The following is a 26,219-nucleotide window of genomic DNA, read 5'->3' on the forward strand; positions in this document are numbered from 1 at the left end:
CTTGCTCTCTCTCTGTGTTTCACGTAACTTGTTACAAACCTTGATCGTTGCCCTGTCTTGAAGTGGCTCCATCCTGTGCTCTGTTTCATCCCGGGTGTTTTATAACTGCACCAACTCAACTCAACTCGACTTTCTGGAAAGAGGGCTCCTCAGATAAAAAAAGAGCGGAACCCTGTGAACACGCCTCCTCCTCCTCCTTCTCCTCGACCATCTGAAAACAGCATTAATCAGGCCTCTCTCGCGTGGGCGTGGTCTGCCCTAAAGAGGAGGAGTTGTTAGCGCGCGTGTATGTTTGTATGAGTGTGTGTGCGCGTCCTCTCCGGACCGCATGAGATGAGCTGCCTGCAGTCTTTGCAGCCACTGTTTTCGCCTTCTCCTCCTCCTCCTCCTCCTTCTCCACCACCACCACCACCTCCTCCTCCTCCTCCTCGCCTCTGTCTGCCTGTCCAGTCCGGGAATGTTGACCACCGTGGCCTGATCCAGCGCGTTTCCGAGTGTCCCTTCATCTCCACGCTTCCACTCTCCGTGTTGTGGCTGAGGGTCGTAGCCTGACTGCCTGTCTGCCTGGCTCTGGTCTAGTCTGATCTGATCTGTTTCTAAGGTGAGTGCATGCTACCGCGTGAGCTGATTTTTTTTCTAAGTGCCGCGACTGACATGCAGTCAAAGTTTCATGTTTTGACACACGGCGTCTTTGCCTTTCGGAGCACATGTGCGCACTGTGCGTAACCGCTCAGCGGGACCTGCCTCCCTCTCTGACGACGGCCGCCGGTCATTGAACTTTGTAAAGAAGTTGATTCGTCGGAGCGGGCTGCTGCATTCTCACATGTCCACCTTACTGTACCTTCTAGTGGGAAGCTTCCGCTGGAGACACCCTAGCCTTTTCCGGGGGTCTGCCGATAAGCTTCCCGAATCCCGTGCGTTTTCCTTCACCTCTCCTTGCATCTACTCTGTTTCGCCTCTGCCTGCGGGGTCGGTGTTTTGATCCCAGTCTCCTGTCTTGTTTACAGTTGTTTCGCGGCAGCCTACACGGGCCCCCGTATCCTACTGCGTCCAGAAGGGCTCCGGTTCGCCGTGTTGCCCCTCCACCCCTCAGTTCGTTCACTTCTCCGAGAGTTTCGCCAGTCTCGCCTTATCGCCTTATCCTTTTGGCAGCATTTGCTTTGGGGGTGGGGAGGGGGAGAAGGAAGCGTTTTCCCAGGAGACTCGACTCGAGCCCTACTGCGGTGGTTCCCAAAGTGGGCTCCGGGGACCCCCATAGGGCCCCTGGGTATGTTCCAGGCGGTCCGAATAAAACGAGCAACTGTTGAATTCAATCAATTTTGGAGCCACCACAATTTAGCCCCTTAAGAGGAAGACTTAGAGGAATGAGTGTGGAATTAAAATATTAAGAATCTCCTCTTAAAACCATTTCTAAGATTCTCCATTAGCCCAAATGCTCTGCTGCAGCTGCAGATTCTCTTATCTGTATTGCACGCAGCTCTCATTTTTCACCTCTTAAAACCCTATGGCAGCACATATCACCCAGCCAGGATTGCGGTATTTTGTCTCTTATGCAAAGCCTTGAGAAACCGTTCCATGACAGTTACACTAATAGACGGTGAAAGGAGGAGAGAGTTGAGGAGCCCGAGCCTTATCTGATCTTTATGTGCAAACATTTTGGCAAAGCAACTCTTTGTAGATAGCCCTAATCTGCCCCGTCATTCGGGCACTCTTCCAAATCAATTTCTTTATTGGCTGCATGTGGCGTCTGCAGAAAGTTGCGTAACCGCCCAAATTTATGATTCTGGGAACCGTCAATGTTGGCCTGTGCGTTTTGAATGCAGATCAGTATTCTCACTGGGAACGTGGAGTGAGACTGGAAAGAGCTGCATGGTGAGACATTTTTTTTTACAGGATAAACTGGATATCCTGCAGTCTGTCCCGAGTGTCCAGAACTAGCATTCACCTTTTTACTATTGTTGTCCCACTGTTTTGTCTAGTTGCTTTGAATGCATGTAGCGTAACCAATTTGCCTTTCAGTCCGTACCGGATTAGAAACAATTGGATTGATTAAAATCCACTGTATTTAAATTTAGTTTAACCTCAACGTGCCTTTCAGAATAAAGGCAAGAAAAACATGTCAGGGAAACATGCAATTTGGCTAATCGCTGACATTTGACTCCACTTGCCAGCATCTGAGCACACAGACATGGACCTCTTTGTGGTTGAATATGAAGCAGTCTGATCATGCTGCTACGCACAGCCAACAACAGGCTGCCGCTGGGTCTTTTCAAGCATGTAATATTGTCGACACTTTGCCATTCCACACCAAAGAGGATTTCGCTTTCCCTCACCCCTGCACGTTATATCCTGGTTTCTTTCATTTAATCGTGTTGCGGTCACATCACTGTGCTCATGGCAACCGCTCACCCTCCCCACCCCCCCGCCTCCTTCCCCGGGCACCAGTTCTTGCTATTTCAAATCCATGCTAAGTAAGCACAGGCATGACGGGGCATGAACTCTGAAAGACTCCAGGCTGCCAAGAGGCTGCTGACTGCACACATTGCAAAGAATCATACAATAAGCTGTGCTCATCTCAGTTTACGAGTCAGATTTGTGTGTTTGTTTGCATAACTACTGGGTGCTTGGCAGGAGCGACTCCAGGCATTGGCTGGATGGCCAAAGCTTCATCAAGTTTATTGATTTACAAATACATATAGGTAGATTAGTGTTCCCACTTGTATGCACATTGCCCGAGCTGTGGTCCAAGGGGAAAAGGCCAGCCATCCTATTAGCTGTTACTGGTGGTATAAGAGCTTGTGGTTGTGCTCTAGGCAGCATTCCTCTGGGTCTTGCGTCAGCCAGCAGTCATTCAGCACTGGTTAGTCTAGGCTTATACACTGTTAATACCCCCTCCCTGATGTCATGACACCATTAACCCAAGTCTGTTGGGGCACCGCAGCACAATTCATGTCATTCCACTGACTCTGCCTGGGCCTAAAAGCTGAGCGACTTCCAAAATTTTCAGCTGGGTTGTAAAGCGGTGAGAAAGTGATTCCAGCGATGCTAGGGACTGCTGTTTGTTTTCTGGCTAAAGGCTGAGCACAGACCCAGTTACATAAGCAAGCAGGATTTCTATACTCGCTCTCTCTGTTAAAATGTTAAACACTGGGTTGAGCTTCTCGGCCTCAAAGCGCTTGGATCTTTGAAATGGTGCCATATGTTAGCATCTCTCAAGACGAAATTGACCGCTTATTTTTGACAGTACATCTCACCTGTTGCTTTTATGCTCTTGGTGTTTCAACTGCAGTTGAAACCGAGCGATCTTGTTCAGCTTTATGAGAAGTAAGTTCCAAGAGCCTCAACTGTTGCCAGAGAAATAAAAGTTTGTGTTGTTATTGTTTACTTGTATTTCACTGAACATTACAAGATTTTCTGACCCCTGGATTTCTAGTATTATTCTCCAAAGGATAAGGACTGAATGTGGTGTACTTTGCTACTTATAAATAGGATTTATGCTAAGTCCTTGTTAATGTGATTTTTTTTTTTTTTCAGCCAGACAAGTTTGTTAGCATTCCTAAGAGTAAGTAAAATAAATCCTGTTCCCCTTTCCCTCAAGTGATCACACAGAGCTGGAGGACCTTTCCTGATATGAATTAAATGTTTCACTTACAAGGTCGATTTTGTTTGGGTTGCCCCTTGCACAGCTACCAGCTCCACGTTGTTGAATAGAGGATGTTCAAATGTGGGAGTTGTGTGTGTGTGTGTGTGTTGCAGCATCGGTCATTCCAAGCTGCTACCACATGCCTTAACAGTACAGACTGTGTCACGAGAAGGATGAGTCCGTCTAATGTAGCCCCCCTGGGGCCACCGATGCAGCCAACTTGTGCACAAGCAGCGCTGCTCCCAAGCCCCGTCCATTCATCTACGCCATTGCATAAGAACAGTCCTCCCAAGCAGCCAAACGAAATCCTCATCCAATTAGGCACTGTCCACGTTTCCAAAGGGCCTTTCTCTCATAGACTGGTGCTATTCAGCCTCCCCCGGCATGACATCAGGCTCTCTCTTATAGCCCCACTTTACGCTGCTGCTCACAAATAATGAAAGCTGCCAATTAATGACTAATCAACATGTGCAACAAGCACATCCAGCGAGGAGTGACTACCATCTAATCTGCTGATTAAAACAGAAGACAGAGATCCTCTGTTCAACTCCCTCTTCAAATCTTTCATTGTGGCTTTGCTGCAGAAAACAACAGCCAGCGCTGACCACATTATTTGAGAGGCCTTAAAGGTTGGTTATTTAAACTTATGTGCAATTTTCATTTTAGAGCAGAGTTTTAAGGGTTATTCGTTACGCATTATGTGTAGTAAATTCTGAGGGTTCAGCTACATTTAAGGAATTTAAGGCATTTGGAGCTAGTAGATGGATAGAGTCTCCAGCTCACAATAACCTATTATAGCACAGCAGACTACTAAAGTCTCCATCCATACGACTCACCCGACTGACTTATTGTCCATTTTCTATACGATTATAGGAAGTTTTGATAACTCCGGGTGTCAGGCTAAATATTATCACTCAAGGTGTCTGGCTAGTTTAAACATATACAGTGGAATAATTGACCTCCCCTCCCCAGGGGATGCCATACGGTCAGTACATTCACTTCAATGCGTTCTCCGCAAGGCCCCAGTCATTGAGTTGGAACCGTGCCATTTCTTGAATTAAGACGCTGTTTATGTTCTGGGCTGGAGTGCAGCAGGGTGAGGGGAGGGGGTGAGACCGGGAGGGGTGGGGGGGGCTGAGGTTGGGGCTCGGGCTCGGGCTGTCCGAGGGCTTGGAGAAGGGGGAGGATAGCTGCGTTACAGTGCAGCATTGGTCAATAGTGGGAAACGAGGGGCGCGGCTGGGCTCGCCGGGGGTTTGGTGGGTGTGGCACTTGAAAAGAAGGGGGTGTGCTCAGGGTCTGGTCGCTTTGGATGTCGAGGGCCTTTGATATGTATTACGGAGGTGACGTTTGTGACTTCATCCATATAGCACTGAATCTCGAGCTCGGCACGATACCAACAAGAACACAAGGTATAGCTCCATGAGAGATTAATAATTAATAATAATGATTAATAATGAATAAAAAAGAATAGAGAAATCAAGCAGAATGTTCTCATATTCACTGTAGGTGCCCAGAGTGGCCACAGAGTTAGAGATTATATGGATAAACAAGAGTGATGGTGCATAAAACTGCCAGTGACAATAGTAGGCCCATCACAGACGAGAAGCTTGTATTCGAATGATTCTAAAAGGTATCATAAGCAGGTTGGAGGATCGTGCAGTCAAGTAAGAGTGAATAACTTTAAGCCCAACAGTAAAGCTTTGTTCTGTAAAATCAAAACAGTTCTCTACAGCTAAGGGTTAGTGCGACTAAAGTCACATGATAATTCCCTGCGGCCTTCTCTCGGTGGGCGACCCGCACATTACACACAGTCACATGAGCCACTCTGAACATGAATAATTGATCGGAGCAGCTTTCTGTGTTCTATCTGAAACGAGATGAATAGTTAAAGACCTCAACGTGTGCTCGTCTGTCCCTTCGTTCAACTTTCTGACTTTCACCTGAGGTTGGTTTGCCGAGATTAAAGGGCACGCTGCTGTTTACAGGTGCGTCCGGATTAAAACTTTATCGATTTTGTGGAACATCAAGCACAAGATTTCCAACTAAATGTCCATCTGCTTTATTCAGGTACATTTAAAATTGACCCCCTTTGCCTTTAGAACAGCCACACAGTTTCCAGCTCTTTTTTTCAGCTTTTACTGCTACAAATACCCAAACTGGCTCGTGGGTCCAAGAGTGTGTCTCCTCAGGCCTTTGATACTTCCATTTAAAGATAAGTGTATGTCCAGCTTGTTCCAGCTGCACTGTCTGTCTCACTGATGCCCCAGGGCTGAGGGTGAGGGATGTAGCCAGCATCATATATCGCAGGATTACATTTCATATCCAAAGCTATGAGAGAGATATGAAACTTTATTCTCAGTCCGTTCTCCTTTCTCAAGCTGAAGCAGTTTCTAAACATAGGGTAATCCATTTTTTATTTTTATTTTTTTGATGACAGTATAACGTATTTTCCTTGTGGGTTGTGACAGGCGCTATTATAGAACCACTCAAGTGCTAAAAGGGTGGTCAGTGACAGGCCTCAATCCCTGCAGCAGCTGCTTAGATGGTGCATCTGCAGGGACCGACAGTAACATTCGTAGAACCTTTCGGAGCATGGTGTGAGATAGAAAAAGCAGTCAGTTGCAGACCTCTACTCCAGGGTGTCAAAGAACAAACACTTTGTTCCCTGACCCTAACTGACCCCTGGAGGCATAACAAGTTGCCTTTTGACCCTACGATACCTGAGGAGGAAGCTTACAATCTCTGTGTGGGTGTGCGCAACCCACTCTTATCCACGGCTAGCCCATAAAGCAGCTCCATGAGGTTGGGGTTCACTGACTGGACTACATGTGTCTTTTCGCTCCGTAGCCTATATGGAAAGAATGTGCTCCCTGCGTTCCACAGATGACTGTGCAGAGCTGAACAGTCTCTTGTTAAGCTGTGTCCAGTCTAATCAGCTGAAGGCAAGCTGACTGAGGTGAACACATTTCATAATTATATACACAAGGAGAGTAGTTGACACAGCAGAGCTCTGCAGATCTTGTCGCTGTGCACCGTGTGGTTTTGGGTTATGGTTTTTATTTTAGAGCAGATAATGCAAGTCCTTTTTTGGGGAGATGTTTAATCTGCATCCCGGATGGTCTCATTTGAGAATAATTAATTGTTAGTTGGGCTATTTTTGCCCGTAGAACCAGACAGGAACACTACATTTGTGGCAAATTTGTGTTTCTACCAAGCTTTGGTTATGTAAAGACATGTTTCCACTGAAGGTTCAAGGAACGTTTAGTCCCAAATTGGACAATATCCCTCAAATAAAGTAACAGGCAGGCATCCGCTAACACTGCAACAGCATCAAGGAGATTCGAGCTGGGCTGCTGTTTATTGTGATTTAATACTGTGATTTAATAATGGTATCCAAAAAAGGGCAACTGGAATTGAATTCTCTACAAGACCAGTACCGAAAAGCCAATCAAAAATGCAGGGGATACTACACTCAAATGAAAACATTAGATTTCTACATGCTATTGCAGAGACTTAAATAAAGTGTTGAGAGTGTGTCATAACATCCGTAAATGTTACGCAAGCTCCACCTCCAGAGAAACTGCACTTTTTCAAAAGTGTTAAGTCCCTGTTTGGGGCTTAACAGAGGTTCCCGGAACCTGAAGTCTAGTGCCGCCTGAAGTTCCCATTTCCAGGGTAAAGTTCCTGCTGAGGAAACGCGGCTTAGTGTGTTTGTATATTTGAAGCTGTCTTTGGTTAAGTGCTTTAGCTTTCTTCCAAAGACATAATGGAGATGCAGTAATCCAGCTTTTCTATTGTTCCAAAATACCGTGTTGGTTCAGCTTTGGCAGCAGCAGAATGGCTAACTTGAATCCATATATAATCCCTCAATACCTAAGTCACATGCCATGTATTTGATTTCACTTAATGAAATCACTCAGTGATGGATAAAGTTTGAGAATCAAAGAATGGCTTTTTAATGCTGTTTAAATGGGCTTTTGTCAATTGTTACTTAGGCGTTCCAGCATCCGAGTTAAATGTCAGCTGACCTGCCTGAACACTGCGCAGCTTTATGCTACAGTTGTTTTGTGGATGCCCTTCTATAAATACCCTCACTATTTAGAAGTTTGTCCCAATTAGGACAGGGCGGGAATATACTGTATATAGAGCGGTGAACGCCTCACTGAAATGTACAGATGTTGGCAGGCCGGTAGGCTTTGATACACGCGGGCCTGTAAATAGACAGCAGCTACTGAGAGGCGAAAAAAATAAATAAAATAAAATACGCTGACAAAATGCCAAGCAGGAAGAAAGACAGAGAGGTTGACAGTTAATACAGGCGAACCAGATCGTCAGGCAGGTAGGTCGGTTTGACAAAAAAAATGTAACTGACTTTTTAGTTTGAAAGGCATGTTTGTTAAAATGTAATGTTAAAATATTTCCATTTCCCGCTCTGAAAATTCTTTTGGACTTCTTTTGTAGAGGGTAAAACCTGTAATGACTCAATTTAAGATAAATTAAGACAATACTGACAGTTAATATACATAATTCAATGTATTCAGAGAAACATGTTACTAAAAAAGGCTTTTGTTTTTACAATGAAATCCCTAATTGCCTTATGAATAATTTGATTTGGATAGAAGGCCCAGCCTGCAGCCTCTCAAGTCATCCCAACACTCATCTCTGATCCAAATCTCTGGTCACATAATAGAGGGCAACTCTTCAGGGAAATGTTTCTACTGTTTCAATTAGGCTTTACTTTAAATAGCCAAGGTTTCTGGTGATCCCCGACCTCTCTTTTGGCTTCCCCGCAGGGCTTATCATCCTGGGATGTTAAAGCTGGACCCTTGAGGTGTGAGCACATATCAACAGATTAACCCTTAGATAGACCAAACCTTGTCCTTTTCCACTTCACCACTTCTTTCCACTCATACCTCACTATAAGTTTCAGAGATGACTCCTCAAGTCGTATGTTGTAACACTCGGCCCAGTGCATAGTTAACCCAGTTTTTATTTTTTTTATTTTTTATGGTATCTTCCATTTAAAATACTGATTACATGATTAGCTTCATATGTGCACCCGTTACTACCAGCTGTTGCAATTTAATGAAATTATAAGCCCTAACTGAATAATTGTCTTAGTGTTTCACTGGCTTATTGGCTCAAGAGCAGTGTCGTATAACATTGCGCGATCTAGCTCATTAAGTGCAAATCACATGTTGTACATACCATGTTGCTGCTGGCTGTTTCCTAAAGGATAGGGAATTTTAAATTTAATTTTTTTTTTAAATTCTTATGTGATTTCAGCAGCAGAAACTGGAAACTGAATGATGTTAATCGTCACAATAAACAAAAAAGTTGCTGTTTTGTTAAATTTGCTGTACATCATCACCACAGGGTAAAGTGGTTGGAAGCTGCAAAGAAAATATTTTTTTTCTATGCGTGTTCATGTGAAACTCCAGCATGCCATCTTTCTTTTCATGTTTACTTCAGTTTTTGTTCACATTAAGGTATCTGAAATGGATAAATTGTGTTTTAATTGGCTAAAACTGCCCATATGATGCTTGAGTCTTTATCCAGAATATCAGACCTATACGGTGGTAAAATCTCACAGGAAAACACATTCAGCTGCACCTTCTGTGTCAGTCCACTAGACAACGCTTGCTGGTCTGGGCAAAAATCACTTTAATTAATCCAGATGCAGGAACCTCACCGCTGGGTACAGCCACCGGGCTCCCAGAGTCCCCCCCCCCCCATTCTGGTGCGACGATAATTGCACTGTCAAGGTCAGAGATGGTTAGGTTTCAGTACACAGTTCAAGTGGAAGGAACTGAATCAAAGGGCTCTGAGAGGGCCTAATCCCTACAGTGGAATGGCTTTGAATGTGTCAGGGAGTAATTAAGGATAGGTGCGTGTGTGTGTGTTTGGTCAATAAATCAGTCAGCGAGAGTCGCTGTGGCACATATGACCACTTTGAAACCTGGGTTTTGAGGTATTTTAATGCTACACGAAACGCCTGAGCTTTTTTCCCATGTTTTTATCACGCACAGTTGAAACAGAAGTCACAGTTGACACCTGTTTACAACTCAAAGGCTGAGTACAGCTTAAATTCTTTGTGATTATAGGTTATATGTTTAATCCTTGCCAAATGAAAGTGGCTGTTTTGATAAGGATTTGAGCTCTGGGGAAACACGACCGTTTTGTTTGGCGTCTGATGTAGTCAGTCGAAAGCTTACTTCTGTCCTTGCGCAACCTCCCGACATACCTCCCGAAAAATAATCAACGTAGAATTCGGACGCAGGCACTTTGTGGAGCTTAATGAGATGCTGCTTAGAGGGTTTTGGGATGTTGTTAATTTGTGCTGTTTTTGTTGTAAACTGTGTGTCTGTAAATAATGTGTAAATGACGAGCCGTCTTGTCTTGTCCTTGGCCGGCCAGGCCACACACATGGATTGACACAGTGACACACACATACATAGGCGCTCATTACAAGCGGGCCCTTTCAGAGGTCCCCGGTGATTGTGGCGCCATGCTCTTTGTTTAGAATGCATTCATGATTCGGCCATTATATGTGAGCCAAAATTTTGAGCCATAAAAAACTGTCTTTCATTTTTTTTTTTTTTTTAAACTTTGGAAAGGGAGAGCGACAATGTGAGCGACAGCTTTGTTATATCTCATTAGCTGACACATTTTCAGGATAACTAATCTCTCTGAAGTCAAATAGCAGAACTCCACATAGAGAATTATTTAGATCCTAGCACTCTAACAGTTAACTTTGTGATCTCTGTGCAGCAGAATTAAAGAGGTTTGTGTATTTCACCAAAAGGACTATATATGACTATACATATATTTCCGAAACTGACAGTTTGACGTTCCGTGTCCTCGGCCTCCAATTGACCAAATGATCTTACAAGACTTATTCAAATACTTTTTGTGAAGAATGTTTGAAAATGTATGTACTTAAAGTGAGGCATTGTGGAAAAGCTATAAGCTCTTTTCCCTTTTGACCCGATTGATTCCTGTTGAGACCAAGTCAGTCCAGACAGTGAGTCGGGTCGTCCTACATACTTTGTCCAAAAGTGAAATCATCAAATTAGCATTTGTGACTCTACTGGAGAGACAGAGTGTTCGTACTGTACACTAGTGCCAGATACACAACTAGAGCTTCTCAAATTCCCTGAAAACTTCTAAAATACAGAGCCGACACACCTACCTCCTCACACACCCCCACATTCAGTACACGTATGCATGCAAAAGCACATGTACAAGCAGAAACGCACACGTATAAACACGGCGCGGCCGCAAGTGCAGCTGGCTCGCAACCGCTAAAGCAAACACGAGATAATATTAGCTGTCTATAAAATGGCAGGTCATATTTTTAATACACAAACTGGGGGTCATGAACTGCCGCATAAAAGACCGTCATAGTTGTGAGTGAGAGCCGCTTGGCTCCAAAAATACCCCAGGGTCTAACTTCAGACCTGGATGTGTGCCTGCAGGGTATTTTTGGGTCAGTGTTTACAGGTGTTTGTTCAGTGGCAGCAGTGCCAAGAGGTTAGTAGGATACCCACTTTAAGAAGTTCAAATAGACTAAAGTCCATGTTGTTGAATTTATGGTTATTTTGACGAAGGACGGCCGATAGGAAGGCGTCTCAGAACAGAAGAACATATTTAAGTCCCCTAAAGTGTAACATTTATTACAGTTGTGTTCCAGTTGTGCAGGGACCACACACAGTAGGTCGCTCTGTCATTTAATCCTATATGGTGGAGCAGAGTGAGATTATTGGTTAAAATTCAGATGGTGAAATGAATCCAGAAACCCATGACGACAAGACTCGCAGAATCTTCATGACGTGCATGATGGTCAGTGCAAAACATCTTTATAGCCACAATCTAGAGATGTACTGCAAAGTTAATTCAACTCTTTTATTATCCAAATAAAAGAAATGTTGCTCTGTCTCGGCTCAAGCGCCCTTTACCCTCAACAGTAAAGATAAAGGGACTATTTGCATCATTTTATGTTCACATCCAGACAGTGCTGAATTTGGATAATTCCCTTGTTTGACCTATTTTGACAGAGAGTTGTCTTGCCCATACAGCTGCCTACATGTACCAGAATGCATTGTGTGCAAGCAACCTATAGCTTGTAAAAGTGCATATTTCAAACCTGGCATACTGGGCAGCAATATGTAAGGGTTTCTGCAGTAACGGTACCAGGAAAATTGAAGTCTTGAAGGTTAAATGATGTAGTTTCTGTTGGCATCGGAGAAATTTGGGGAAAGGCACTAACAGTCTTTCCCTGCAGCCCGGATTCTTAATATGCCCCTCTAGCCTTATCCTCTTGCTAGGCTAATGCAGCTGCAGCCTCTGCTGCTCTCATCTGAATTGTCTTCCCCTACCTGCTGCCTAAAATAACAACAACTTCCTGCGTGAGTCCACTGCAAATGATTATAGCAAAAGGTGCTGTATGTTTGGGAATATGGTTTCCAATACAAGCAAACGCAAAGTTTCAAATGTATCATTTTAGAAAACATTGTTTTCCAGTGAGCTACCATAACTTTGTACTCCGTATCAAATATGAAAAAGTTTGAGTGATGTCGCGAAGGTGATGTGTGCATAAATCTCTGGTCATATCTATTTTTAACCAAGCACGGTTCCTTACTTGTTGATGTTGTTTACTATGGGCTTATGTGGGTTAAGAAGTGCTCTGTGCTATATCTGTCTTCTCAGGCTTCATTTACCCTTCCTTCTTTCATCCTCCTCCCCTTCCATCACCCTTTCTCATTTGGAACTTCCCCCTCTTTCCCGTGTAGTTTTCCACTAACCTCCATTTGTCTGCTCTTCTTCCACTGCAGGTTCTCCTCTGTCCATCTTGTATTGAAACCGAGCCAACCAGACAAATTGCACAAAAGTGCTGAAAAGCGCAAAGCATGGCTGTGGCTGGATGTCCGGATTATTTCCTGCATCATCCAAATTATCAGGTAAATGTCAAATGTGCGAAGAGTTGAAATCCTTCTTCATTTCTGTGCTACTTCAACGCCTCTATTTGTAGAGATAAAATGTTGCCATTTTATATTTGAAATGAAACGGCTAAGACTCCTATTTCTCAGAGATGGACTTGCTTATCAACAGGGCACGGTTATTAGTGCATAGTACATTAATTAAGTTTATTGGAAGCTGTTACCTGGATGGGACTGTGGAATTTGAACCGTTTTGGTGGCGATCAAATGTGTCACCAAAATCCTGCCTTTACCCACGATTTTCAATCAGTCCTTTAGGTTCCCTCAACAGTACATTTGCCTTACACTTTTATATGTACAATGGCACAAAGGTCTGTGATCCTAGTTTACATTGTTATGTCCAGTCCCGAGTAAAAAGAGAGTCGGTAAGTGGTATTGACAGCGTCACGACATTCCACCCATTTAAACGCATTGAATTCACAAAGGGGGGATGCCACCCTGTTGATCCAACCAAGGCACTAAAGTTTCTTTTAAAACACTACAGGTAATGACTGCCCTTTTTGCTCAGATTCTGTTTACTTACACATACTGACCTTTTGTTCTGAGTGTGTTTAGTTTTACAGTACAAATCAGATTTCAAGTTACTTATCAGCTGCCAGCCAAGTGACTCAAAACACAAAAACATTCCCCGTCGTTTACTGTAAATCTATCAGATGAGGGGGAAATTTACACGGAGGAAATTCCTTATCTCCTCCATGTAAATCTGAGGACCACACATTTGAGCTACACAGTATTGTGTAAATCACTTAGGCTACTGTATAGCGTATACAGCTGGAAACATAAATGCTGAGTGAGGGAAACTTCTTTTTATTGTATTTATGATTAAACGGTTTTCTTTCTTGTTTATTTGTAGAAGATATGTACTATCAACATTGCTAATCAGGAATAAATGAGTTTGGTTGAAATATGTGGAGGAGAAGTTCAGTTTAAACTACTTTTTATTTTGTTAATGTGTGTGTCCTCACTCTTAGTAGCTGACTTTAATGTGCATCGTCAGGTATTTTGACCAGTAAAACTTTAATCTAATCTTAGATTGTAATGTCAGATTTCTTTTTTTTTTAATAGTTACAGAATATATTGGTTACACAAACAAACTTGATGTATCACTGGGTGCAGAGTGAGGTTAGCTTTTGTGCTCATTTGTTGTTCAGCTGAAAAAAAAAAACAGACTTGACAACGGGTGTCTTAGGTATGGCCAACCCGTCCTCACCAGCTTCCACAGAGCAAAGAGCTTTCAAACATTTGGATTAGGGCAGTAGCACTGTTAGCCCTATCAGACGCTGGTCTCCTCTCTGCTCTGGCCACGGCTTTATCTGCAACCTTTGAACTCGGAGCTAGAGGATAGAGATTTCAGTCTGCCGGTGTCTGCTAGATCTCCACACCTTAAAGGGACAGAAACCACTGAGTTGCACGAGGCACTGTTTGGATGCGGATGGGTGACTCCACCCACTCGGCTCGATCCACAAATACACGTGGTCGAGTTGAGTCAGGGTCACTTGTATTTTGTTTCTGTGCGTCTGCCTCAAGTCGTGTTGCTAAGACGAGGCTATTTTTAATGACGCATTTGATGATATAAGCCATAAGTTATTAAAGAAATTAGGAATAGTCACAGGTCATGTAATAGAGTGTCCAAAGACAGACTTGAAGCAGAGCATTGTAGCATATTGTGCGTATGCTGATCTTCTCTCTGCTTGCCACATGCATAGCATCTTGGAGCTCACCCTCTAATAGCTCAGCATTTGTCTTGCCATTTTTTTTTTTATTAATTCAATTGAAATAAAATAAGGATTGTTCAATTTAATAGACATCTAATATTCCATTACTGGAGGATATAAAGATTGTAAAGAGAAGGGACGAGGCGGCATTTAGGTCTTTCTTCCTTGCTCCAGTATAGCGGCGGTGTAATGGACGTCAAATGTACACACTCGAGCGTACACAGACAGACACGCACGGCAGCACACGCGCACGCCCGCTCGCTCGCTCGGCTGTTTGCAAACCATTCAGCTATGACAGATGTACCTTGACTTGCTGAATGAGAAAACCCATTCACTGTGAAATTCCAGGGTTATGGAAGATTTTCCCTGATAAAACTGCAGCAGCAATTCAAAACAGATTCAGCTGAAGATAACACTCATGCTAAACTCAGGGGATTATATCGCCACTTTAATCTTGTTTCAGCCGTATAATCGCGACTGGTGAATAAATGATTTGTGTTTGCCAAGCGAGGCAAATCAGGTGAAAGCGGACTGCCAGTGGCATGATGATTCAAAACTACGGTGTAAGGCTATATAAATGTCAGTGTAATCTGGTTCTCCATCTGATCGCCTAGTAAAACGTGACTGAAGCACATACTAGAATGCATGCACAGACTGCGCGCAGCACAGTGAGCCCCTGCAAAGCACGGCAAACACTACTGCCTGCATGAACGGAGTGTTCTCGTCTTCATCCTCGTCAAATCTATATTGGTCCACTGGATTGTTTTATCTGTGGCTACATATTAACGAGATCGTGCGCCGTTTCCCGTAACCTACCAGTAATCCCAGGAATCGCAAGCATTTGCATTCGATTTTTCATTGCACCTGTGACAGGAAGATTTGAAAAGAGTCATGTTTCAGTGCAGATACAGTATGCATGCTGCAATCCCTGAGTTAGCAATTTCAACTTTGAGTCGACGGAGACTGTTATTACATGTACGACATGAAAGCGTGCCTTCATTCCACGTCTGTAGTCAACCAAAGAAACTCTTGGTCCACTGAAGTCAACAACTTTGCCCTTTATCTCAGGATTAACTAAATTCACAACTGTGAACTGAGTGCATTATATATATATATATATATATGTATATATGTATATATATATATATATATATATATATAAAAAGCCCAATAATTACCTCATTATTTTATACTCCAATGACTAGTGTGCACCTGCCCGTATTTTTTATTATGCTGAAACGGAACACGTTAAACATAAAAACGTTTTGCAACTCTGTCACAGTTAAGTTTTCAAGTGATACTAATGCAGTGCGCGATGTGCAAATTGTGTTATGCAGGCGGCCGTCTGCAGATTTTACACTTGGCTCTTTGTCGTCCATTTAGACACATTACGCGCTGCCACAATAGCAACTTTTTTTATGACGTTGTGTCATTAACTTCTGTAAACGAGTTCAAGAAAAAAAACAAATAAAATTAGATCTAGCAGTCTCCATTAGGTTGGTCTATGTTCAAAGTTATAAATGTTGGACATTGGATCATGTTGACGTGGATCGATTCTGGAAAGGTACTGATGTTGTGTTTGTCGATACGGTCTCAGTTTTATTGGCCAACGTGTGAAGCCCTGCTTCCTTCACCACTCCCAGCCACCTGTTCAGACCCTTAGAGGTTTCTATTTGGTCACGACATATTAATTGTGACTTTGCGATTGCCGTGTTTAAGAGTAGAGGATGGGGACCCAGGGCAAAAGTTGTCAAAAAACACAAAACAAAGACCTTTCCAGTGGATTTGACTCTACGGCATACCATTTTCACATATATTGTAATATCCCTCTGTTTTATTTTGCATTTTCTAGGCCTTAAATGGTGTAGTAGCAAAAGTAAGTTCAAAGTGCATGTCTTGTTGGGCTGTTGGGCTCTGCTTACAACTCCCTGTATGTCACAATATTGGGGCATCCTATGGAGCTGTTTATGTGTCCGGAGGGTAAATGGCACATTAAAGGCTTTGCAGTTTACTATTAGAACATACATTTGCTTATCTTTTAGTTGAAAGTATTTAGACCAGAAAATCTGATGGAAATCTTAATGTGTTTATGTTCTATGAATATACTGTATGTCATAGCTTAGCTTGTCCATCTTTCTTGGACTACACACCTGAATTTCCACATCAAAACAAAGAGAGTAGATATTAGCGTGACCTCCTGATCTCATTCTTGGTAATTGTATAAGAAGGGATTTCCACTTGCTTCCTCTAGTCCATGTACGTTCTAACAGCCTGCAAGCACTGCTGTCAGTAGGAACGGTCGACTTGAAGTAAGCCTCGGACCCTTGTGTAAGATTTACACAACTCTAAGCTGATGGAGGAAATGCCGTTCACGGTAAAAAAAAAAAAAAAAAAAAAAAATGGTGAGGTGTTTTACAGCTTCTGTGAATCTCACACTGCAGACAGCCGTCAAGTGAGCGTTGCCAAACTGTGCTTGGCACGCTTGTAGTATTTTCATGCACAGGCTCTTCATCTGCACCTGTGTGCAGTCTGTCCCTGACAGTTTTCACCAGTCACATCCAAAAAAAACTATAAATCATCCCTGTTGGTTCATGTTGCTCATCACAGTCACACGTCTCCCTTTGTTGGGAGACAAAATGTGCGTCTGCTGAAGTACATGGGGAAGATTCACGGACAAGATGGAGATTAGGGTTGGGCGGTAATTCGGCAATAGGGTATACCAGTGGTGTCTTTCAGAGGCAACAGTATCAGTTTATTATTGCACTTATATAGGATTAAATATAAGATATAATTCTATGTCCACTGTCGGTGTGTGTGCGGCACATTCTGCGCAAAAACTGTTCTGGATCTTTATGTTAGTTTAATTGTTTGACTGTTGTATTTGCACTTCTTAGGCTGTTGCTGATAAAAGTTGTTAATATTGTGCACATTATGTTGTTATTGTTTCATCATTAGCGTTTGGTATTCAGTTTCTGAACGGCGTAGGGCCCGTCCGTGGCGCGTTGCGTGAGCGTCGTGTATTTGGTCTGCCCTGCGCGCATCTTCAAAACCCACCGGGAGCGTTTCAGAAGCAAGCGTTAGCCCGCCAGGCTTTGTTTACTTGCTCAGATTTTGCCATTTTCCCAGCGTATGTTCTTCTAAACATGCTTCTACATGTGTAAATATGCCACATAGTTAATAAGTTTCTCTTTTGTCTTTTTTTACGACCGGCAGTTTGCACGAGGTATTTTATTTTGAAAATCCAAGGTATCCAAATTTGGATACGGCCCGGCCCTAATGGAGATAAGGTTTAGTTTCACTGAAGAAGATGTCTCCATCGCACTGGTTGATTTATAATTTTGACTCGCACATATGCATGGGATGTTTCTTTGATCTGTGGACCATCAGTGTGTAGTTGGACCTTAATAATTTGTGGCATCAGTTCATCTCATTCAACTCAATCTTTAGTCTGTAGGCGAGGACTTCAGCTGTTTGAAGACGGTAGAAAGATGAACAGAATATAGATAGAGGGATTTGCATGGTTATATGCTGGTTTATATGCGTGCCATGTCTTGACTTTTCTCTGCGTAATTGGGTACCTTCTCGTGAAAGATGCACTCATTTTTGGCATTAGTTGTGTTTAGTACACAAAGTTGGTGCTATTAGTGTATTTTCAAGGTTAAGTCTTTGGCAACTGAGGGATTGGAAAATCACTGCAACAATTCGAAAAATCTCAACTCAAAGATTATCACTGGAAACGAAAAGTGAATGAGCTACAATGGTAAAAGTATATAAATTGAATGAAATTATTTATATTGGTGAGGGTGATTCCCCAGACGGAGGTCAGCACTCCTCCTTCTGCACTTGACCTTTATTATTGTTTTTAGTTTATTGAATTGGGACTATGCACATTAATCAACACTGATGCATTAGTCATCGGTGTAAACGCGCAGGACTTAATACAAATGGTAATTTCACAACGCAGACAGAGAAGACTTTAAATCAACAATCACACAGACAATTACAGAATCAGACACTGATAGACAATGTCAAAACAAACCAAAAGAACACAGACAGACGGTGTCGAAACAGACAATATTATGACAAAACATTTCACCCGCAATTATGAAAAAAAAAAAAAACAAACATTAATGGACCAAAAACCCAGAGAGTATGCATCAGATTAATGAATCTGAATGAGGAGTCACAGACGATCAATCCAATGCTGCCAAAATAATGTCTGACACTGCGTTCCCCGCCCTGGGCCAACATGAAAATAGAGGCTGAAGTATTGTTACGGATCCGCTTCGGCTGTTTCTCTTTAGTTACACGCCCCTGTGTAATTCTAGTATTGATTCATATTGAATCCCGGTCACAACATTTAACCTTAGTCTGACCCCTTCTTAAGGTGTGACTTTGACATGCGTCTCAGACTTTTATCTCATGTTTGAGGCCCAACCTCCAGACCTTTGTATCTGTCCCGCTTTCAGCGTCTGAGCCTTGTCTCCAGCTTCCACTGACTCCTTTTAAAAAGGCTGAACCCTCAACCTCTTGACTCCTATTTGGAGTTCCTTTCAACTTCATCGGTGTGAAAGGGGCCTTAATATGCTCCGTGTCAAAACTTGGCCTACCCTCAGTCCTGATCTGACCCCTCTTTGGGCACGTAAGCAGCACGTGTGCGCGCGCCTGTGTCTGCGTCTCTGTGCCTTTGAGCCTTTTGAGTGTAAAAGAGCGAGGGAGACCGAGCCAGCAACATGAGAAAATTCATAAAAGAAGGAGAACATCTGTGTTCTTCTTTGGCTGACATAAAAAGGAGAGGTGTCAGCTATTACGCGTTACCTCATTTGGACTCTACCCTTTGTAGCGTCCGCCCTATAGAATAAAATAAAGCTAGGGGAGCTAGTCGGTGGAACGACTGAGAATTATGCTAAATGGACTAAATCCTTCAAGTTAACATTCTCTCTATTGTCTATAGAGGAATCAAAAGCTGTCTGCATGTTGGATTTTTGGTGGTGAGAGTCACAAAAGAAATCAAGGTGTGCGTTAATGATTCTCCAGTGTGTGTGTGTGTGCATGTGCGTGTGCTCTCTCATTTACTTCCAGACGGCCATTCAAAACGAGTATATGGTGTGAAACAGTCTTTACGCCTTTGCTCAGTGGAGCTCAACCATGACCATCCCTTCTTGAATGCATGCACACACACTAACTTAACTCCGTAGCATCCCACTAACCAAACAGTGTCCCGGTGCTTCTGTTTGGGTGACTGGGTAGGGATCAGTCACAGTCTGGTAGCTGGACCCCCAGAGTGTGTGTGTGTGTGTGTGTGTGTTAATGGCAGGCCATGCCGTGGCATAGGAAAGAAAATTAGCGATGCGGCGGTTGTTTTAATTATTTCTTTATTTCAAAAGGAGGCTAGTCCCATTAAGAGGCCAAATTTTCTTTTTTTCAGGGGCCCTTTTCAAAGGCGGAGCAGTGCAACGTCACGATTGGATGCGGTTGGGTTGGCCGGTACAGAAGCGAGGTTAGCGGGTGGCGGCGGAAAGAGCCGTATCCTGACTTGTGCACCAAGTTCCGTTTAGTAGAGGAACACGGGCTTCTTTTGCACTGAACTGTTGAGAAAAAGTAGAAATTCAGGCCCTATCAGGGATTATACGTTTCCAGTCTTGTCAGTTTGGGCCCTTATTTTGAAGCATGGCGACATCAGGGTGAAATTCCACTTCAGGCTTTATCCTCAAAGTGAGTTAGTTCTCTTTGAATCCCCATGAAGTCTTTTTTGGGAAGGTAAAAGAACCTTAACACCATTATAATTTGAGCACTAAAACCTTTTAAATTCAGTTAGAAAGTTTTTGCAGCGTGTCTGCTCGGTTTTATTATAAAAGATGAAATATTGTTTGAAAAAAACACATTTAATGCGCGTTCCCTGTTGTTTAAAACACTTGAACAACAGAAACGAGTTGCTGAGACTTTGTTGTGTGCTGATTTACGTTGGTCTTCACCACAACCCGGTATCCAAAGAGGCGACCGTCTAACTCCGACTTAAAGCAGGAAGCATCTGTCGCCGTAGAAAATTGGGCGGGATATCATATGGCACAACAAAAATAAGAGGGTGTAAAAGAATCCGCCTGCGTCGCCTGTCTCTACTCTAACACGAAGCAGAACAAGCGACTGCAACAACTTTTATTGCAGCATCAGAGGAGGTCGGCCGCTGCAACGCACAGACACATCGTCAGTTGTGGTGTTTTTCCTGAGCACAATGGTCGGCCTTGGTACGTTCTGTTCCCTCTCCTGCTGTTAGGACGCCAGCCTGCACGCACACACACACGCCCGCGCGCGCGTGCACACACAGGCACACACAGACACACACACAAACAATATGATACTTTGTCATTTGGAGCACATCTAAGTACCAGCAACATGTCCTAGTCAAATATGTTTATACAAATATAAACGTAGTTAATCCCTTTGCTTGATTTCCATCTCTTTAGGGAAAACTTAAACCGTAACGGGAATCTGTTTAGGCTGTGTAGCACAAAGGTCAAACCAGGACGCGGGTGTTCGAGGCTGTCTTTCAAACAGCCATTCATCTGCGCAGTGATACACGCCACGTTTACACACCGTGGGACAAAAAGTTGTTCTATAAAGGCAGTGTGGAAAGAGCGAAGGTTACGCCAACACGGCTCTTTGTTTTAAATTATGATAAGTTTAATGTTTACATTTCCTCTTCTAACGCGCTGTTTTTTTTCTGTTTGAGCTTTAGCGTCCCAGACGTATTAGTGCTTTGCACAGCCTATTCCATTAATGTCTTCTTTTGAAATTTCCAGCGGAGTGAAGTCTTAAATTCTTTCTTTTTTTTTTCTTTTTTTGTTCTTGTGTCTCTCCCCTCCAGCAGGACAACATAGACCGGTCCTCCAATCACAGACAGGCTGACCTCATTGGTCCGAGCTTCCAGCAATCAGCCAATCAGAGCTCTCCTAACAATCAAGGTTGGTCCCCCGCCGCCAGTAAATAAGTGTGTGTGTGTGTGTGTGTGTGTGCTCGCGCACAAGTGCTTGTGCGTAAGCTGATGCTTGTCCATTAGACGTGTAAAACATTTGAATGACACAAACACTCTGACATCACATTGCGTGTGATTTTACACATGTAATGGGACTGGTCATATGATATTGCACACTGTGTGTGTGTGTGTGTGTGTGTGCGTGGCGAGCGTATCTTGTTTCAGGACAGTGTGGAGCTCTTTATAATCCTCCGCCGGGACGGGGGCGGGTTAAGTGTTGTAATATATATTTGGGTCTCTTCCGCTGTAAACATTTCAGCTGTGCATGGGGTGATCTGCATGGACACAGGGTGCCATTATAATTACGCCGTCTATCTAATTGTGCCACACACGGTTCACCCATGACAATCGGAGCATGAGATTTAAGCACAATATTGGCCCAGCATGGGAGGTGAGGGCGGGGAGTCTGCGAGGACTCAACCAGTGAATTAGAACGCTTGGCCCTGGCATGGGAAATAAATGGAGCAGAAATTACATTGTCATTTTTTCAGGATTAGCCGGGATGGAGGGAACTCCGGAGGAATGGAGCGGCTGACGAATTTAGATTACTTGAAAGCTGTAGTATAGGACTTTTAAAAAATATATTTCGGTTGTCTTCACCCGTTGCTGCTCACGGTAATCTGCGCCAGGTAAATATCTTTGCATTTTGTAGTGTACACGAGTTGTAAATCTTGTGACATTTATTTCTCAAGATGTCAACGAGCAACTGTGATTTGACAGAGGTGAAGAGGGAACAGGTGTAGGGGACAGAGGAGGCTAACACAGCTAGGTGTGCAATGGCTCCTGTGGTAGAACAACAAGGTTTCTGAATGTGTCCAAGGCTCTTTGAATTCACCATTTACGCTGGTCATGAAGTTAGAAACCTCCGATCAAAGTTTTGAATGTTGCAGATAAAAAAAAAAAACGGCTTATTGCCCCAAACCTTTTGCCATATTCTGAATTCAGAGCCTCACTCACTCAGATGTTAGTGGTGGAATGATGCTCCCTGCTGACGATATTGTGCTTGTTTTCCAATAAACTCTGTATTTTTGAACAACCCCGGCGACGTGCCTCAGACCCTTGCTGGCAACGTGGAGGGGACCATTGTTCCTGGAGAGGGAGGGACGGTCATGAGGAGTTCCCATATGTGTCTCGGATGGGTATATGGCTGCTAGGCAACAAATCCCATCAATGGTACCAATGCGGTGCAGTAATCTGATGGCGTGGCTCTGGAGGGGTTAACCAGTCAAAATCTCCGGCAGTGACAGTGATGCTCCCACCTCCTCCAGTTATGACTAGGTGGTGTGACATGCCATGGGCGTGCACACACACACACACGGACATATATGTGCAGGGACACACACATACACATTTTTATTCACAGACGGCAAGTCTGCAAGTGCTTCGCCCAAGCCATTATAGTCGTTATTGTGTAAATGTGGAATATTTACAGTTTTATTGTTTGATGTAATGTCTCTGAACTTGTCGCAAAGAAACAAGCAGTTTAATTCTAAGAGGAAGATGGTTTCAGAGCCTACAGGTGGATGGGGTGGGGTAGAGAGGAGATGGATGTAGCATTCGAATGCTGCAATGAAATGTCTCAAAATAGGAACATGAAGAGACCTCCTCGGGACCTCTTGTTCGGTTTTGTCTATCCCGGACTTATGTCGAGACCTGGGCCCATGCTTGAGGACCTGCTCGAGGAAGCTCGAATTATGCTTTCTAACGAATTTCTGCTCATAGATCCCACAAAACCTGACACCCTGGCTCTCTGTGCGCGGTAGAAAGGGCGCGCTGCATGCTGTATGTGCTGCAGTGGAAAGACGACGATGCCGTGTGAGTCTAACAGTTGATTCAATTTAAGCTGCCTGAACTGGAACCTGGCCTTCTTCCCATATGTGTCGTCAAAGTTGTGGTTGAATCGTCTGACCGCCACGGTATTTAGAACCACACAGCTCGCAGGGCAAATAGATGGTTTGTCAGTGAAGATGTTCAAGTAAGCTGCTCCCCACAAAACTGTGTATAGTAAGATACACAGCTCCCCCCCCTTTTTCCTTTTGCTCCAGTCCGTCCGTTCCTTTCTCCCTCCCTCTCTCCTCCTGCATCCCACTGACCCTCCCACACTCTCCCGCCCCATCGTGAGGCTTGGCCCTCAGTGGGTGTGTGCGCTGTCACCACAAGTATTGTACTCCCCAGGGCAGAGCCATGCTTCACAGTTTAGTCTTGCCCCGTCTATGCTCGCGCACTGATCCTTTTGAAGGAAAGCCCCTCGGCCGGGCTTCTGTTCGGGGGCAGTTGATCCTCCTGTGTTAGCCTTCAATTGATGTACTGTAAATGTATACCCCATACGTTCTTCTTTTCTGTAAAAGGGCTGCCCCTCCTCTTTGTTTTTAACCAGCAGGAAAGAATGAAAAATGCGTGGACTCCATTCCTGGGCTGAGGAGCGCCATATGGATCTGCCATCAATACAATGGACTCGTTTTGGCAATGCCTATTCAAAACGGCTTTTATGCAGATTCTTACCGGGCTGGACTAGTTTACGGTTTGTTACCACTGTATTTAGTGTGGGTCAGACAATAGGGGAAGCTTGTTGTTTTTAGCATTGGTTCTTTGAACAGAAAGGAGAGGGATTAACATACTAGAGGAGTAAATGCTCATGGGGGGAATTAAACAATAAGGAAAAAGGACAATGATGCCAGCGCTGCCCTTGGTTTGGCAAGTTTTTTTCGTTTTTTTTTATGGAATATAGGATGAGTTCTACAAAGAACAATGGTTTTACGTTCTTAAATGTTAACATTGGGTTAAAGCAACCGGGAAGTGAGATTCATCGAATATATGAAACCAATGGTCCTAATATGGACTAAACTATGAATTGAACAAATAAATAAACCTTCATCCACCCACACACTCATACACCACCTTTTATGATGATGGACATGATTCGGGATAATCACACGTGTTTAGTAGAGGACTTATGTAGAAGAAGGATTTGCTAATGAGGTGTTTGTTTTTTTCTACTTATATCCATTTATCACAGTATTAGGCCAGCAGTGTGTTTAACTTCATCCAGAGAAAGCTCTAGAGGTGTTAATAACCCGTTTTTGCAATTATTTTATCCTGGTAAGCCTGCTGATTTTGGTAAACACTGGACCGCAGCGTGGTTTTTATTATTATTATTTTTTTCATTACTCAACAGAAATCCCTCATTTATGCCGTTGAAGCTTTAAAAAAGAACTCCCGCTCTCCTTTAGATGATCTCTCCCGCGTCTCTCTTTTGTTGTGTCAACCAGCTCTGCACGAGCCGCTGTTCTGCGGCGCTCGGTGACACCGAGCTCCGCCACACCTGCTAAGTCTCGCCGTCAACATCTGCGTGCATCTGTGACTTCGCCCCGACGCCTCAGCCGCTCTGATGTTTTAAGACTTTAATGTCGTGGGGCCAGACGTGCCGTGACTGCTGCGTTTCGGTGGTTATCGGTAACGGCGTTAATGTCTTCGTTGTGCAAAGCCACGCATCATGCGTAACTTCTGCTTTGTGAGCTCCGTGTCAGACAAAGAACAGTGACGACTCGCTCCACGGCTCGCTCCTCCGCAGGTTTAAATCCTGTGTGTGCGTGCCTGCCTGCATGCCGCCCGTGTCATCAATCTGCCTTGCCTTACACCGGGGCGCATGACGCATACCTTTGTTTGGCCGATTGTGACATGCAGGGGTGATTGCGATTGTATGACTGATAATGACGCACAAATCCTCAAATCCTGCACTTGTGCGGGAGTTTGTGTGTTGTGTTTCTTTGCACTCGCATAGCTTTGCCAACCCCCTCCAGAGGCCAAACTAGGTCAGATTTATGAGCAAACTTATTTTCTCTCCAGTAGCTCGAGGGTACGTGTCTCACCTAGTGAGAATGATGGATCATGAGCAGTTGATGTGTTCAGGGGAATATGTCATTTTGGAATTTTCCTTACTTAAGATCTAGTTTCTGGTTTTCCCTTTCAGCATTCACACCTCATTTGTTCGATGTTGCCTTCCTAAAAATATATATTAATAAAGAAAGCTGAACTCCCGCTCCTGCAGGTGAAATTGCTTTGCTCTGCGTTACAGGTGTCTTGCTCCGTCCTTAGCCTTGTGTGCACCTTCTGTCTTGTGGCATATAGCTCTTTAGCTCTCCAGGCTATCTATAAGTAGCTGCTCCAGCTTACCTGCCACTATTAATACCTACAGATTAACCACCTGCGATTCAGAGGCACCTGTGATACAGCTACCCGACACGTTTTCAGAAAAAAGCTCCTCGAAGACAGCGCTTTTTTAGTTTTAGTCGGTGCCTGTAGCCTGAAACGGGACAAAACAAACACTGGGCTGCTTCTACAGGAAACCGATTCTTTGCCAGGCTGGAGGGCTCGCTTGGAGCCACTGCTTCTTAAACGTTACATCAATCAAATTTCTGTTTGCCAGTGTCGGATCTTCTAGCTGCTTTAGAGCGGCGGAAACCTTTGGGAGTTGCCCGCACAATCCAGCTGTCAGCTGTCCTGCACACTGAGCTGTGGGGACACTGCATGAGCTGTCCTGTATGTGTCCTGTGTATCCTGTACATCGCAAGCCCTGTAATCCTGACAGAGGGCCTTCGCAATAACATAACAACATTGTATATGTCATCCAGTAGCGCAGTATTGTTTGTGTAGATGCTTGAAGGCCTAGGCAAACATTTCCACATAATGCTGTTTGTGTTACTCATTTGCGTCTTATTACGAAATCTGTTAATTAACTTAAATAGTGCATCTTTGGTGTAGTAATGAAAATGACAAAGTAGTTCTGTATAATGATGACTGTGTGAGGCTGGAATCATTAGTTAATTA

At 43.8% G+C, this 26,219-nt stretch overlaps 1 protein-coding gene across 5 annotated transcripts in view; it reads left to right on the top strand.

Annotated features, from left to right (window-relative positions):
• grb10b (growth factor receptor-bound protein 10b) overlaps positions 1–26,219 on the top strand; it is a 59,263-nt gene continuing 33,044 nt past the window's right edge. Inside the window, exons 1-4 of one of the 5 annotated variants that reach the window (XM_047598326.1) lie at positions 1–601; positions 12,480–12,605; positions 19,788–19,859; positions 21,225–21,321. In XM_047598326.1, coding sequence (XP_047454282.1) covers positions 12,555–12,605; positions 19,788–19,859; positions 21,225–21,321 — 220 coding nt within the window. In that variant the 5' untranslated portion in view covers positions 1–601; positions 12,480–12,554. The remainder of the gene's footprint in view (positions 602–12,479; positions 12,606–19,787; positions 19,860–21,224; positions 21,322–26,219) is intronic. The other 4 variants (XM_047598325.1, XM_047598330.1, XM_047598329.1 and 1 more) reach the window with 4 other exon arrangements.

This window comes from Mugil cephalus, chromosome 11 (genome assembly GCF_022458985.1).
Source record: "Mugil cephalus isolate CIBA_MC_2020 chromosome 11, CIBA_Mcephalus_1.1, whole genome shotgun sequence".
Taxonomy (NCBI): domain Eukaryota; kingdom Metazoa; phylum Chordata; class Actinopteri; order Mugiliformes; family Mugilidae; genus Mugil; species Mugil cephalus.